Genomic DNA, 17,406 nt, shown 5'->3' on the forward strand with positions numbered 1-17,406 from the left:
TGGTAGTAGATGTTTGGTTTTGTGTAAATATAGACATTTTCATTATGTAAACTCTGCGCCACAAATAAAATCTAAAAGGTGATTATGTCACTATTTTATGATTTGTGTACATCTAAGAGAAGCTACCTGAAGATGTAAAGTTAAACTGCTCCCGTGAGAGAAAGAGCCAGCAGAAAGTCCACTCTCATACCGGTTGACGTGATCACCTGGAACACTGGGACTTTTGGTCACCTGAAGCCAAAGTCTGAACTCTGACGTACGCTTGATGCATGCGACCGTCGGTTAAACATTAAAAGGAGCAATAAACCAGACTGCTGCCTTCAAATCATGTTCAACTGGAGTTTTATTTTATTAAAAAGACCAGGGTGCAAATATGAAATTAAAAAAAATAAAGACAAGCATATAATTTTTAAGCATTTAATACAAACTTAACAATATAAACTATTTCAGTCCCTCTTGACATGTAAGACACTGACTCAAAATACTTTGTTATACCGTATTTTTTATCAAGTATTGCACAATGTAGGTACAAAATTAATATTCATACGATTACATTTGTCCATAGTATAGCAAAAATCTGTTTAACCTCTTAACAGAAAATACAATTCATCTTTCAGAAAAAAAGCAAATATTCCTACACTTGAATTCCACCACTAAAGGAATACTCTGTACACAATCTTTAGAATTTTCAATGTATTTTTTTTTTTTTTCATAAATGGATTTCTTTAAACAATTCTTAAAAAACAGAAAGAAAAAATAAGGAAAAGCTGCTGCAGCCATCACAGATCACTGGAGTAGTAAAAAGATATAAATGCAACACCATGTCATAGAAACAATATATACTCTGATATCTTACAAACTCTGTACTAAATTAAATTATACAATTAGAAAAAGACCAAGTAACCCCACTTAGTAGTGCCAATTCATAAAAATCAGCCTTTGTCTTACCACCTGTAAAATACTGTAAGAGGCCAAAACTTGAAGCTTGTTTTTCTTTTGTTTAGTTTTTTTGGGAGTATTTTCTCAACATAGTAAAAAACTTTTGTGCTTGGTTGGCAAAAAGAAAAAAGAAAAACAATGATGCATGTTGAATTGAAGTCACCAAGCTCGGATGTGTTTGTACAACAAGCTTTCAGTAGAAACGAACTCTGTTGGGGGGTTGGGGGGGGGGGGGGGGGCATGCTCTTCACCGACTCCTTCCAGTCCGGGTTTCTGAGTGTGCGTTGTTTGTTTTTCCTTCTCTTTGAGCCACCGCTGTGAGTTTAGTTCGCCATGACTGGCTGGAATTGCTGGTTCGAATACTGCATGTTGCCCAGGCTGAAGTTGAGGCCGTCCATGAGGGACTTGTCGTTGAGGCTTCCGTAGGCTGCGAACATGTCGAAGGCATTGTTGTACTGCAGGGATCCGAGTCCCAGCGAGCCCTCCGAAGGGAACGCGGCGCCAGGGCTGGGCTGGCCCTGCAGGCTGGGGAACACGAACTCCTTGGCGTTGGGGGAGAGCGCCGAGGCCTTCTGGTGCTGCGGCGGCGGCTGCTGCTGCTGCTGCAGGCCCAGCCCATACAGAGAGTGCATGGAGGTGGACATGGCTTTCTGCTTCAGCAGGGTGTTGACATTCAGACCCAGGTTGTTGGTGGGGGAGGTGCGAGCCACCTTGCTGCTGCTGCCACCGCTGCCTCCGCCTCCTCCACCGACCCCGCTGCTGCTGCCGCCACCGCCATTGTTGTTGTTGTTGTTGCCGCGCCCGCTGCTCTTCATCTTGGTGGAGCCGAACTTTGTGGCAGCAAAGGTGGCGGTGGTGAAGGTTAATGGCTGGGTGGAGCGCGGCATGAAGGACGGGCTGACGGCAGCTGACTGTCCGAAGGGCGGGGACGGCGAGCTGGACTCAGAGGATCCCCCCACCGGGTCACTGATGGGCATGAAGACCTGGGCCTCAGGGTTAAAGCTGTTCTTGATCTCCTTGTCCAGCTCGGAACCGTTCTCATTGTTATCGTCCACGTATAGCACCTTGACCGGACCCTTCTCCCCGATCTGGTAGGACACCTCGAACGGGTCAATCCACACGCTAAGGTCCTGAGGGAGGTTATTCCGGACGTCCTCGATGTCCAGACCGCTCTCTTTGGCCGCCTGCTCCACCACAGGGTCCACCTTCTCCCCTACGTGTATGCACCTGAACCCCGACCCTTTGTATGGCTTGTCTGGGTACCAGTGGCCTTCATACTTCTTCTTCAGCTGCCTCTCGAGCTCTTCACCGAAGATGTTCACACGTCGCCGGGGGAGTTTGTTGTACAGATACGAAATGATAAAGTTGAGTGCTACTTGAATTTCAAGCTGCATAGCTGCTTCAGGGGCAAATCTTTGATAGCCGTCACAGAGTTAGTCGCAAAAAAGTAAAAAAAAAAAAAAGGGGGGGGGGAGGAAAAAGTAAGAGCTCCAAGGCAGCAGTGATCAGAGTGATGAAGACCCTCGGAGTGCGTGATGCCAGTGTACTTCCAGGAGCATATGTGGGTTCAAGGTCCTGAGAGAGAAAGAAAAATAAAACAATAAATGACTGCAGCCATAATAAAACATTAAAAACATTTAGGCACTTTATTAATTATCAACAGCCAAGTTTGTTTGTTTATTTTTAAAGAGCACCTGTTCACACAGAGTGGAGGAAACACTGATTCCAGCTCTTTTAACTCCTTAACTACTGAGAGCATAAACACAGAGGTGTGTCCGTGTCTATAATGTGTCTGTGAACCTTTAAGTCTGTTTGAGTTGAGCTTTGCTCATGTTAGTGGAGACCTCCCAGAAACTCCGGTTAAGAAATGTCTCCATCTGTATCGACCTCCTTGATTAAAAAAGGTTTTGTTGTGCTTAAAAGTCAAAGGTAGATACTCATAAAGTAGCTGTCGTCTCCATGCTAGTATTCACAGCAACACTAAGCATCACCAACACATTATGGATCAATTCTCATGGTAACGAGAAAGGTGGATTGTTTTTATTGTGTCATAAAGATCTGTTGCATTTATGGCTTTATAATCATTATTATTACAGGAACTTTATCTCGTAGATTACGCTATCCATTAACAAAGGAGAAAATATGCATTTTCAAAAGGGGAAATATGCTGCACTGTCTCCTTTTTCTGAAAATGTAGAATTGGTGGCATGTTAAGTTTTAATTTTACTCCCTCTTGGCTAAACGAAAACCTCAGCTTGACCACTGAGGTGATCAATACTACTCCATCTGAATGCCCCTGCAATCCCTCCCTCTCTGTACAATATCAACACCTATAAATAAACACCACTGACTCAGAGATGGTGTCAGCAGTTAAGTGTTTGTGTGTGTTCACTGTGAGAGATACACACACTGCTGGTTGACCTCTGCAGAGGGCGGAGGGTCTGATCTCAACGGTAATGAGGAGTTATTCAATTCTCCTCCTGCTCCTTCTGATTTTTGCCACCGAACAGCATGCACAGGTGCCATGGTTGTTACCAGGATGTACTGGTGAGCTTACAACGGAGGGCGGCTCTGAATGGCTGTTACATAATCACCATTCAAAGTCCAACCACGACCAAAGAACCATCTCCAAGTCTATTTACGTGATAATTACGCACGTAGTCACGCACGTCAGGCTCTGGCATTATCAAACAGCTAATAAGAGGTTAATAAAAAGCTGCAGACAGGAGGTCATGTTGATGTTTACCTCGACCAGCTGGTTATATGGATGTCAGTCGTCGCTTAAGCACGCACGCGCACAATGATAGAAAAATGCTCTTAAGTCTCTATTGGGAAGCTATGTAGCATTTTAACTAGCCGGGAGGCTAACTCGACGACAATAATACTTTTTCCTTTAGCGAAACCGTCGAGTGTCACGACTCGAGGTTGATTTTAGGACACATACAATGAAATAAAAATGTCGTTTCTGCCATAAATAAGCGTCGCAGCGTCGTGTTGCGTTCACTTACATGAGAATTTCACAGCTTGCTTCATGAGCCGCAGTCCAGTCGCTTTAAGCCTCTCGGAAACAGCTTTCTGGAGACAAAAACGTTTTTTTTCCCGTCTAGGTGGTGATTTGTTCCAAGTGAATGTTGCTCCTGTGGGGGGGGGGGGGATTAAATAAACGTCCGTGTTGCACCTCCCCACAGCTCTGGAGTTTTTACAACTCTGCCCTTTAAAACTTGGGCTCGTTTGACTATATAGTGCTCCTCCGCCACGGACACAGGGGAGGTGGTGATGCGGCTCGCAGAGGTCAACACCCAGCAACGCGTTTCTATTGGTCCAGCCCCGCCGACGTCACGGACAACCACCCGGACCGAGGCCTTGATTGGACGATCTCGTGCTCAGTCAACGTGCAGGGTTCTATTTACGGTGGTGGTTCGCCTTTCATGTGCTTCGCACTATTTTATCGGAGCAGGGAAGCGTTCAGTCACAAATCTAAAGCGACGAGAGGAAAATACAGATAGAAGATTTGTATAACGTTAAAATGAATCGTGCAATTATTGTTGCCGGGATTAAATAAAAGCACGCGGATTCCGGGGTTAAATAGAGCCAGATCGGCACTGTGGCGGAGGGACACACCTGTCACTGGCCGTGTTATTTCTCACCAATGACATTTTGATGTTCTTTGAGCCAGCTGTACTGAGCAGTGATCTATGATACAGCACAATCTAACGGCTTATAATCACAATCTATGCGAACATTATCACATTTATAGTTCTAATTCTCATTTTGAGGGAAACATTGGAACACGATATATCCCTGCTGCTTGTTTCTAACTCTTCCACAGGCCCAGAGGTGTCTGACGCACCAGCCTGTTCTTACCTAACATGGGCTCCCATATGCTCCCTGTTTGCACAATAAATACAATTCCACACGAATTATACGGCTGGGAGGGGGAAGACAGACTGTTCTTATGAGAGGGAGCTGGAACACTGAAGTGTCCATTCAATGCCACAGCACGGCACGTCTGGAAACGCAAATATTTAAAGCTGATTTATCGAGAGAGCTGCCAGCTACTCACAGGCTCTCTGGAGGGAACAGCACAGGAGTCAATACAATTTCAGAGGCGTATGCGATCGATCTGAATCAATATAATACATTCAGAAATTCTGTTGTCCGAGTTATGCCCCTCACTAAATCATAAACATCTTCCTTTTCTTTCTTTCAAATGGACATACAGTATACGCTTCAGATTATTAAGTCAAAGTGGTCTTGAACAATGGTGAGAAAATGTGCTTTCAGAGGACAAAGAGATGTCCTTGAAATGTATTTGTGTATTAACAGCAGTCCTTCTTCTCTCTCGCTATTGGATCTTGAAAAACATACATGGATCCATATATGTGCTCTTGGTTAGCATTGGTTGACCAAAGCAAAGGCTCCACTATACTATAGCATCTCCAATACACAGGACAGTTTGTAGCCTGTATGAAGTTCCTTCAACCCTGGAAGTCCTGTGTCAAGGTTGTATGTGCTGCGACCTAGTTCCCCACCATATCTCTAGGAGCATAGTAAGATTGGTAATGAAACCACAATAAACCTGCTGATCGTGTTCAGTTTCTGTTCAGAATGATCAATTTGCCAAAAAGATTGGCAGTTAGCGCTTTGTTGGCATCAACTGATTGAGTTCAGTTTCAGTTGGTTGGCGGAAGATACTCTATAAACAGGTTGCTTCTTAATATATAAAAGAGATAAACTATCAACATATAGATAAGTTAACGTCTATTTAAGGCTACTAAAGACAGTGTGGACTCCGGCTAATGTCACTTACACTTTGGTATCTTCATTTTGTTGTCAGGAGGACCGAGTTACTTCAGGATTAATGATGCTTAATGAGGCTGCTTCTCTACTGAACAGGAGTTTAATGATATGATTAGATAAAATAGTCTATACTAACATTTATTCAGTTTATTCAGTTCACTGTTTTCAACTAGTAATGAGCTCACTCACAATCCAGTGACTGTATGTATCTCCATTACTCATTTCATGTTTGTAACTCGTGAACTACTTTCAAAACTCACTAGTGTTACTTTCATTTCAATTTCTGCTTTGAATCTAGATGATTTTACTTTTAAAGCTTCGTAGGTATTTGATTTTCAGCTTTGTACAGAGTTGATTTTTAGTTTTGAAGCTAGTTGATTTGAACTTAAAGCGACTTCATTTTATATTTCAATGTAATTGAGTTTCAGAGTCAAAGCTAGTTCATTCAGATCAACTCCAACATTAGTTCATTTCAGTATCGAAGGTATTTCATTTTCAACTTCAAGATTCAAGATCGTTATTGTCATATATACGGATAAATAGACATTTACGCTGTACAATAAAAGGCTTACTTTGCTGGTCCCCCAACCTATAATTAACCAACAGATAAAGATAAACTAAACTATAAAACTTAAAGATAAAACTAGAAGGAACAAAGTATGTACAGAAGGAACACAGTACATAGAGATAAATTGTTACTATATAAGTTTACAAAGAATAAGATAAATTAAAGCTGCAAGCAACGTTGAACGGGTCCTCGCCTCTTGTGAATAAAATGGTCACAAACAGAAAAAAGCGGATCCAACGTGTACAGTTAATGTGAAGCTGCTGATGTGAAAAGACACATACGCTTCTGTTAACATCAAAGACAAAGTTCAGTTATGACATACACTCCAGGACCTGCGTCTGGCTGTCAAAACATGCTCTTTCCTGTTGCCAGCAGGTGGCGCTATGTCTGTGACTGAATATTTTAGGCCCATTGCAGCATGTAGAGCAGAGTTACACGTCGCTTCCTGTTTCATAGCGAACCATCAGATTTTGGGAGGTCTGCCATGGCCATGCTCTTTGACTTTTGTGGACGAATTTTGATACTCTTTTAATTGGGAAGGACTCTTGAAAATTCAGGCCAAATTCTAGGTCTCTTGCATTTACACTTTAGGAGGCGTTCAACACGAGATTTTCACAGTTAACGCCAAATGGCGGCCTTCCTGTTGGGTTTAGAGTACGTGTGTCGGTGACTTTTTTGTGCAACTCGACATGCTGCATATGCGTACCAAGTTTGTTCGACGTAGGTGAAACATGCTAAAAGTTTTGCCTGTTTTAGGTGTTATACGTGTGAATGTAGGGGGAGCTATAGATCCATTTTGCCAGACACATGCATAATGACTATAACATTTAAAATGGTTCGCCACTTCTGATGAGATTGTACATTTTCACGAAAGTTTGAGCACGTTTAGGCTGTCAAAAGTGCAGCGGTTTGCACAGTAAAAGTAAAATAATAATAATAATAATAATAATAATAATAATAATAATAATAATAATAATAATAATAATAATAATAATAATAATAATAATGCTTAGGTTCTAACACTAATGAGGATAAGGCACGTTATAAAGAAAGACAAATGCATCAGCAGCAAAAGGTAGTGTGAATCACACAATGTAAATACGTCTCGCAGTAGGCGCTTCGAAGGCAGTTGATTTTAGCTTCAAAGGTAGTTGATTTTCAGCTTTGAGGCACACCCCAGGTCCACGGTGCACAGAGAAGCCCTCGGACAGTAGCCGGAGTGCTGCAGGAGGCTTCAGACACAATGAAGATTTCTTCCAGCCTCCATATTGAGTCTCAGCAGGGGTGAAAGATGGTTCCACCCCATCCTTTACCCTCTCCAACCCCTTCCAAGAGCTTGTATGATGGATGACCTGAGCACTGGCTAAACACATCGCGGGGGCCTTGGAGGTACACCAAGGCCACCAGAGCAGGACAGGCTTTTTTCCCTCTCCTCCTTGGTTCTCTTCCCCCAACTAAACATTCAGACATGGCTTCAATTTGCACTCCACTGCACGTTTCTCGTCCCCGTCAAAAATACCATGAGCGGGTTCCACGTTCATCCCGCTCATCCCCCGGCCGTGTGTGCACTCGGTAACTATGTGTTAGTTTTGGCAGCGGACAGGTGGAATAACAGCCCTGCACCCTGCTTAACAATGACTTATTTGTTATTCTGCGGCAGAGTATGGATCTGGTGAACGTTTGCTCCTGTTGTTGTGCGTCTGTCGGCCAGGGACCCAGAGGTAAACACAGCTAATGAAGTGAGACGTTTTAGTATGACTCATGCACATTTTTTCACTGAAGTCCGTCCACATAGACATTTTTTTTTTTTTTGACTCGTCTCTTCACAGAGCCGTGAATTCCTCCTCTTTGCTTCTGGCTACAGAGCTGCACACAAACACCAATTCCCAGAAGTGGTCAGCAGGATTTTAATTTGATTGCATATACTCAATACTTGAGAAGAAGTGAAATCTGATGCTGAACTATGAAAATATGTGCCAGTGTTGCTGATAACATATCATGAAGTCACTGTAATGCCTCTGTGTTTGGCAGTTTCTCTCTGTTAGCCTCTGAGCTAACAGTTAGCTTTAGCTCAAGGAAGTGTTGAAAATCTAATGAAATGTGAAAAATGGTGGCGCCATGTTTAATCAAAATACAAATAAAACAAGTGAGTTTAGCAACCTTAGTGCAAATAACACATCATGTTGGAGGAATCCAGTGATAAATAAATCCCATATAGGCACATTATTAGGTATAAATTATGAAATTATTGGTTGTTTTTAACTTGAAGGTAGTAGTAGTTAGCTTGAGTTTTAGTTTGTAACCTAGTTGATTTTAACTCCAAATCTAATTTTTAAATTTTATTTATTTATTTATTTCAACCTTGAAGCTATTTGAGGTGTAGCTTAGAAGCAAAAATTTTTTTTAACCTCAACGTTTGTCGATTTTATCTTCAAAGCTCGTCACTTTTAATGTCAAAGCTAGATGATTTTAACTTTAAAGCTAGTTGATTTTTTTAGCTGCAAAGCTCGTTTGACGTTTTCCAATTGGATTTTATTGTAAATAAATCCGATAATTATGTTTCCTTTAAAGTCTTGAGGGTTGAAACTTATTTCATTGAGTACATATGTATATTCAATATGAATCAACACTGGCTTCTTCTGCTGAAACCCGTCTGCATGTAGGTACTTGATTTGACCTATTTTGTTGGTAAATCTGGATTATAGCACATCTTGTTCCTGTTATTTGATGTATCTCGACTGATCACCCAGCTTTGTGTATGCTCCACATTAATAAGAGTGAAAAAAGACAGAATTTCTCAAGAAACCAGCTAATTTCTTTCAATAACTAGTAAGTAAGTCCACTGATTTAAACAGAATTAAGTGCAATTAAGTATATATATATATATTTTAATAATTCAGCTTTTTGTGTTTCTGCTGTGAGGAATAAAGTGAAGACAAGGTTTGAAAACCGAGGTTCTAGGACAGTGGCTTAATAGATGCGGCTCATATGAACATGCACCATAATGAAAGCTGTTACATTCTTATTCATTTATTTTGCTTATTTGACTTAACACAGAGAGCTGGGGTAGATTTATTAGATCCCACTCTTTCTGGTGGACATCAAAGCTCAAACATGAGTCGAGGAAGATGACTTTCATACCCTGCAAGGCTCTTTTTGTGTCTCCGGTTCATGATCTTTACCTGGAGGTAAAAACAGCCTCCTATTTTTTTTTTTTTAATCTTGAGTTTTTTCCTTTAGAGATGATGAAAAATTATTTGAAACACTGCACTAAAATGAATAACAAACTACCGGCTGGGTTCTTCATTAAACTCTGTGCCCTTTTGGAGACACATTCACTTATCTTCATTTCTTGTTTTTGTTGTATTTTGTGACTTCCAGCCAAAGAGCAGCAGCATGAATCTTCTCGTAGAAAGTAACAGAGGCCAAACTATGGTTTGTACTTTTAATTAAACAAGCTATTCTGTAATGTAACGTGACCTGCAGCATTTCTTTACCTTACGTAGCCACTTCAAGCTGTTAGCATCAGCTCTTTTATATAAACACTGTCATTTCCCGTGGTTTTCAAAGACAATAAAACCTCCACGGTTCGCATTAATTTCCAAAATTGTTCTTTTATGTTTCAGAAAAGGAGGCATTGAAGGTGCCGAACATACAGAGACCAGCTAATATGACAGTTCAAGCAAGCTTGCAAAGGGTAAAAATAACTATCATAATGTTTCAGTAGAAATAACTGCTTTTATATGTTGCACTTCTTTTTTCTGTACATGGATTTAGCATTTTTTATGATGAATAAAATGAAAAACATACAATTAGTTTTTCGAGAAACAGAATAGTAAATACTGTACTCATAACTTCGACCTCCCAAACAGCCTCCATTGCTCCTGTAATAATCACTTCGACCAACAGAGGGTGCAGTAAATATTCGCTTGACTGCAATTCTTTACAGGAAACCTTGAAAATTTTCCGCCACAACTTTTAGCATATTCTGCCTCAGTGTGGTTCACTTTGTCTTACAGTCAAACCATTCTATGTGCATACATCATTTACCCTCTGAAAAAAAGTGTCCCTGTGCGGAACAGAGGTTTTACAGCTCTGTTATTGAAATATTTGCGGAAGAGGTGGTGCTACTCAATTAGTATTCATAGCAGCTCTGTTGTGATAGCAATCTAAGAATACGCTGTTCTCTGAAATTTATAGCCTCCTTGTGCACGCATGCAGAAGGACCGGCTCTATTCTGGTGCCTAAATTTAAGGAAAATTCATTACATTACAAGCGAGTATTCATGTATGTGCATATGACAAAGTTGGGGAGATGATTAGTACGAGTGGGCGAGGATCATTTATGACTGCAGGCCAGGTGCCAGGAATGTCATTCGTAAAAGCATTGCTAATATTTGCCCCCATCCTCGCCAAAGATGCCTACATCCTTCGACAAACAGAGACATCCCTTTGTCTGAGCTTGCTTGCACACACCTTGCAGAGGTGGGCGAAGCAGCGGAATAGTTTCATACCCGAGCCGAGGTTACTGCTTCTCTGACCCACGCGTGGCGGCTTCATATCGAGCCATCTGGCGGCGAAGGGAAGTTACACAATAGGGGGATCAGCCGTGCTACTCCCATTTAAATACCATTCTGCTCCAATATTTGGTTTCATGTCGGGGGATTATGTTTAGCAAGCCGGGTGCTGTGTCATGAATCAGAAGAGAACAGAACGGAGGCGCATTAGGATTAATAACACGAGCCATGGCACCGGGACAAGATCACTCCGTATTTTCTGGCGTCCTGGCTCAGGCACCACATTACATGGCGAAGCTGTGCCCCCTTTGCAGTCACGTCGAGAAATTCAATTACACCCCGAAAGAAATGAACAGTCGGTGCTGGCGGCCGGGATGGAGTTTAAAAGCAAATGCCATCCACTGCAGCAGGAATGTGTCACACAGGCATGAATACTGAATGTGCTACAGGAGACAGGCCGTCCCTGTCACCGTGATCCCTCCGTAACCTTCTCCACTCCTTAAAAACACATCTCTGCCCTCTTTCGCTCGGCTATGTGGGTGAGATGCTTCTCCTCTGGGGTGATGGCGCACAAACGCCGTGCATCATCATCATCACCATCATCATAATCATCATCATCATCACCATCATCATGAGATAATAATCCAAACATTTTGTTGGGATGTGTCAGCCCGGAGACATCCTCCAAACGCAGCCTTTTCTCATCAGCAGTGCACACAGCAGCCACAACTTGCACACACAGATCCTCTATTGAGAAGCCTTCAATTCTGTTTGCCAGAAATGATGTCAATGTAGTCATGGCAACTATTCTTACACATTACCCCGTGCTCTTCCACAGTTAGAGTAGCACTCAAGTACTATTTTTCTGACAAATGTCAGATCTCATCTCTTAAATGGCAATGAGGCAGCTTTTTTTTTTTTTTCCTTTCAAACCAATTTTGAAAAACAGAAAGAGGATTGTACGAAACACGGAAACGAACCTTTGGAAGCCTCTATAAAAAGACTACTGGCAATTTTCTCCATATATATTCTGCAAACTCTCTTCCAAACAAGATTTGGTGAATCGCTAGAAAAAAGTGCTTTGAAGGAGATGAATGTGTGCAGTGGCCATAACCTCCTCAGCATTAACACAGGCACCGGCAGCAGGCTCTGGTTCAGAGAGCTGACACAGTACTGTTGGGGTAACAAGATAAGGTGGAGCCATATTTCGCTGATGGATGTCCTTTGATAGAAATGCAGAAAGGGGATAGGCCGGGCAAAGACGGGGGGAGAAAAGAGCGTGAGAACACAAAAAAGAGCCGAGATGCAGGAAAAAATAAAACTAGTGTTTCACTGGAACAGGGCTGTAACTGTCCACAACTGCATCAGCAGCTCAATGCTGGATAAATCTCTGGGGGAAGGGGTGTGATTGTGACATTGGGCTTTGGCTGGGAATTGCTACTCAGCGCAATTCAGCTCGCAATGCATCGAGGGGGACCGTGGAGGCGGTCAATTCGGTCAATTCAGTTGGTCTGGATGATGAATGGAAAATGGCAACAGCTAAATGCTATACACCTCAATGATAAAAGAGATCATTTCCTCAAAGGCTGTGCCGGTAATGTCCCCTCACAGCTTAGGTGGTCCCAGACTTCGTGTTGTCGGCTTTGAAAAGCTTTAATCTGACACTTCCTGTGGAATATCTCCGTCTTCATTCAAACAGGATACTGATGTATAAGAGTTTATATACAAAAAACACTTCAATAGCTGTCTATCCATTCATTTATTCATCCAATACTGATCCATCCATTCATCCATTTATCATTCCATCCATTCATCCATCAACCAACCATCTTATTTGTCCTCTATCCATCTTCCACCAAAAATCTATTCATCCAACCATCCATCCAACTTTCAACCATCTATTCATCAATCCATCAACCCACCAACCATCTTTTTACCCATCTATCTATCATCCACCAAAAATCTATTAATTAATCAATCCCTCCATCCATCCATCCATCCATCTTAGCAATAATCAATTGTTGCAGCATCCCACATCATCAATGTTTTGGTTCAATATTCAAGCTGCATCCTTATCCTTGTTTTTCACTTGAATTTATTTATTTATTTTTATTTACTTTTTTTAATTATGAAAAAGCTGATAGTTAACCCTAGTTTTTAAAGATGAGCTACAGCCAGCACAATAGCATCCATCCATCCATCCATCCATCCATCCATCCCGCCTGACAAAGGAAGGGTACCCCAATGGACTGATCTACAGTCCATCAACATGCATGCAATCAGGTAGGCCATGTGGTCTATTCATACACAGCAGTATTCTAAATATCATCCATCTGGTTGAAGAAGGGTATAACCTGTTTTAGCAACAGGTGAAATAAGGAAATTTGTGTTTAGTAGTCGGGCTGCACAAAATGAACTGGTTATTTTACCCGAGCCGCTAAACTCACTGCTAAACTTGGTGAACTGACGCTCACGTCATAGCGTTGTGATGAAAATATTGAAAATGACATGCATTTTCTTAAATAATCTGAAAAGGATAATCCAAGCTATGAATGAATGAAGAATCTCCTTTGTTCATCAACCTATTCAAGATAAAATAACCAGCCAATGTTTGTTCGTCCAAAAGTCGACCTGATAGTGCAATGATTTCTGCAGCTGAGAAAGAAAAAAAAAAATTTGGACAAGTTTTCTCAAGCCACCGGGCTTTTTGTTTTTTTCAACACTCTCATAATGAATGCTCTCACATGTAGGAGTGAAACCACTGAGGATCAAATTCTTCACTGTGCAGACTCCGCTTCTAATGAAATGATGCAACTCAGAACGTTCTCTCAGATTTTTTACTTTTCTCTGCAGGTGAAAATGTAATCGAGGTTGGTGACCACGTCGCGAACAGCCTGCGAACATGATAAGCCTCTAAATTACCTAAAAGTAGACCTCAGAGGGTCCACCCTCCTGTTTTCACCATTTAAACCAATGTCATGCGTCCTTTATGTCGCACGATGTCGGAGGCTACTCGAGGCCACGGAGCGGCTGAGCTGTGTCAATCCCACAAAGCTGCCGGTGTTGGGAAATCTCCAGAGCCGAGTGGGACACAGTCTCAAATTCCTGCATCCTGGTTACTGGCATAATACGATTTGTAGGAAACACCACAGAGTCGAACCCCTTTCATTCACAACACGTGGCCCGTGGAGAAACAGGCTCACTCTATTTCACCCACCTACGCCTTTAGCCACCTTCACTTTGAGATAGCTTAGCATGCTAAGTCAACGTTGGTTCATAGACCAAAAAGATCTTTTTCATGGTCTTTTTGGTTTGTTTTAATGTATTTGTGTCTTTTTTATTAATTATTGGTGTAATTTTTGTTGATATTGATTGGCTTTTTGTCATTTTTGGTCTATTCAGAGACCCTTTGTGTCTCATTGATGTCGATGTTTAGTGTAGTTTGGTGATTGTCAGCAACTTCTCTTTTCAGTCTTCGTGTTTTTAATGCATTTGTCATGCTTTCATCAGCATTTTGTCTTTTTAAGACTTTGTACTGTATGTATGTTTCAAGCTTGTTATTAATTTGTGTATTTTTGCTGGGCTCTGTTGGAATATGTTGTGATTTTTAGTGTCTTTATGGTAGTTTTGTGTCTTTTTTGGAGTACTTGTAGTTTTAACAAGACTTTGAGTATCTTTACCAATAATTTTCAATCCATTTGTGTTTTCTTGCAGCTGACTCGTGTTTTGTAACTGTTAACTAACATTTGGAGTTTTATCATGATGTGTTTGTAGTCATTTTGTGACTGCTTATGTTGCTTCATCTGCACTTTGCATCTCTTTTTGGTTGTTTCTTTAGCTTTTGGGCTTGTTCAATATCTATTTCTTCTCGTGATGAGTACATTTTTGTCTGTAGTTGTGGGTCTTTCACTGTGTCCATTTTGTGACTGTAGTTGTGCAGGGCTTCTGATCCTCTTTACCTCCTTCACTTATCTAATATCAAATGTGTTCAGATGTAGCACAGAGCAACTATCCAGGTAATTACAGCCTTACAAAGCTACAAAAATGACGATAACCTTCAGTTTTCTGAGGTTTTTTCCTACTCAGGCGATTCATCCACTTATAAGGAAAGTGTTAAGTGCATGAATGTAGTAAACGTTTGGTGAGTGCCTCAGCACACGGAGTTGTTAATGGATAAGTTTGTGCATACAGCCTGAAGCGGCCGGTCCGGTCCCTCTGAGCTACGCCCTGCGGGGCATTTACTCAGCCCTTTGTGTGGACTGTCTGCGGTCCACAGTGTGGGATCAGGGAAGGATCAGGCTGAGAGGAATGTCTCAGGGAAGTGGAGAATGATTCCAAGTCTGTGTAAAAACCCATTAATCACAAATTGGCCCACATCAAAACAAAAGGTCAGAGAAAACGGACCCGAACACGCTCCTCGGTGCTCCTCCGTCACATCTGACTGCATCCCTCCCTCGTACCCTGTTTTCCGTTGTGTAAGCGTTTTCCCCTTTATTCTTAACTCTGCAATATTTGCCCTCTTTCCCTGTAACAGTTTGTTCTTCTTATCTGTGCTTTTTCTCCACAAAATGTTCTATACCCCCCTCCTCCTGCTGCACTCAGTCACAGTGTGAGAGGCTGAAGTTTGGAGCCAGGCCAGAGCAAACAGCTTGGGCAAACCTGCTCTCAGAGCAGGGTCCGTACCAGCGTTTCTCCCCTGCCGGCTCACAAATATGTGACTGTACGCTTGTTTTGTTTCTTCTAATTTGGGCCCAAAAACTTCCCATATTTGTTGGCCAATGGGCAAAAAATACGGTTTTATGTGTGTTTTAGGTCAACGTGTTGTCTTTGTTGACCATTAGGTTAAAGTTAGGGGTGAAGACTTGCACCTTAATTGCAACTGTAGCAAGTAATCTACTAAAGCCTAATCTATTGAAGATTTAAACATATATAGACGAGCACAAACATGATACTGCATAGTTTCTGCATTGTTGTTTCAGAGCAGTTTTGAGTTTACATGGCAACGACAGAAAAGCTGAAAATGATGTAGTTGTCATGTCAGGCCACTAGTAGGTGCTGTTGTTTGTTTTTGAAATTAAACCACACACACATGCGCACAGAGAACAATAATGATTTGAACAATTATACTCTCAAGTATAACACCACCAAGTCCCAGATGACTATGGACCAGGAGTCATGACACTCTGGAGGCCTCCATTGTTGTTAATATCCGAGAACTATTTTCTATTTCCGTGGTGTGCACGCATAGTAGCAGCGTTTCAGAAAAGTTGTTTTCCCCGTTTACACCAACACGGAGCATTTTCAAAACGTTCCACTTTGGGAGCTGTATTCAAAAAGATGCGTTTTTACAGAGTCCAAGAAAAGCATTAAAACAAGCCTGCAGTAAAAGTTGCTGTAATTTTGACAACATTATGAGGTCGTCTTGGGTCAGTTCTATTTGAAACTATATAACATAATGGGAACTTTTTAAATCAGTTTGTGAAATTAAGACTTGAAAGGTTGGTAGGATCAACACCATGGCAACACACGAACTCTCTCCATCAGTTGGGTGGATGTAAACTTTGCTTTATTTTCTAACTTTGATGGAAATTTTCTGGTTCTTCAATCAGGTAATTGCTATCTATATTTGCCTGTTTAAAGTGGGTTTATCGGAACTTTATTTAGTTTTTTTGATGGTAATGAGGCTCAAACAAAGCATTCAACCAACACAAATAGCTCAACGACAATTAAACTTTTTATTGTCTTTTTTAATTTATTTTTTTTAGAGATCATCTAAAAATATAAATCAGTGCAGCTCTAATGTTCTGGGCTTTGTTGAGTTGCTCTCTGTACCTAGAAATGACTGTGTTGTATGTGGTGCTATATAAATAAAATGGAATTGAATTGGGCTTCTTGTCGGGAAGCTGGCGAAGCATCAGTGACTTCAACTTTGCCAAGAAACAGCTAAAGGAGGGAACCTACTGATGCTGGTCTCATTTCGAATGCTTTTCTCCTGAATTTCAAAAAGATCTGCTGGCAAAATTTATGAGCGCAGTGGAAAAAGGGCTGAATCCTTTTGTTCTTCATGACATCACAGATTCATTTTGTAACCGGATTCATTCACTCTGGGTAGTTATATAAAGCTCAGACTTCAATCTCATCGTCCTCCTCTCAATCAACCTGTTTATCCCTCCCGTGGAAGGAGGGACAGAAATACATGAATGTGGCTCCAGAGCGAACTAATCAAGCACGGCAATCTGCAGCTCGCCTCTAAATCCGAACCTGCATCTGCGCTCCCGAACATGACAGACCTCTGCTGTTAGATGCAAAATGAGGGAGGAAAAAATAAAATAAAAGGTTCAGGGATGCGATTTGAGAGTGTAGAGGGTGAGTCTGCTATTTGAGGAGTATGGTGAAAGATGCATGGATTGTCATATGAACCAGAACTTCCAACAGAAGGCTGCTGCGACACATTTATTGGCTGATTAATTAGCAGACATTACAACAAACAGCAGAGACTTTGCATTTTGTCTTGAGCTGACAGAGCTCACTCCTGCTCTGTTCTTGACCATCACTAAGGGTAACGCAGCCCGACGAAGGCAAA

General features: G+C 41.5%; 1 protein-coding gene across 1 annotated transcript; it reads right to left on the bottom strand.

Annotated features, from left to right (window-relative positions):
• Positions 1 to 326: 326 nt before the first annotated feature.
• tob1b (transducer of ERBB2, 1b) lies at positions 327 to 4,152 on the bottom strand. The gene is made up of 2 exons (XM_080478110.1): positions 3,948 to 4,152; positions 327 to 2,514 (listed from the first exon to the last, which is right to left on the bottom strand). Exon 2 carries the CDS (start codon positions 2,331 to 2,333, stop codon positions 1,263 to 1,265), a length of 1,071 nt encoding a protein of 356 aa, XP_080334236.1. The 5' UTR covers positions 2,334 to 2,514; positions 3,948 to 4,152; the 3' UTR covers positions 327 to 1,262.
• Positions 4,153 to 17,406: the final 13,254 nt, after the last annotated feature.

This window comes from Lipophrys pholis (genome assembly GCF_963383615.2).
Source record: "Lipophrys pholis genome assembly, chromosome: 1".
NCBI lineage: Eukaryota > Metazoa > Chordata > Actinopteri > Blenniiformes > Blenniidae > Lipophrys > Lipophrys pholis.

Excerpts from the sequence above, each read along its gene's own strand:
- tob1b (XM_080478110.1), bottom strand. The coding sequence starts at position 2,333 with ATGCAGCTTGAAATTCAAGTAGCACTCAACTTTATCATTTCGTATCTG.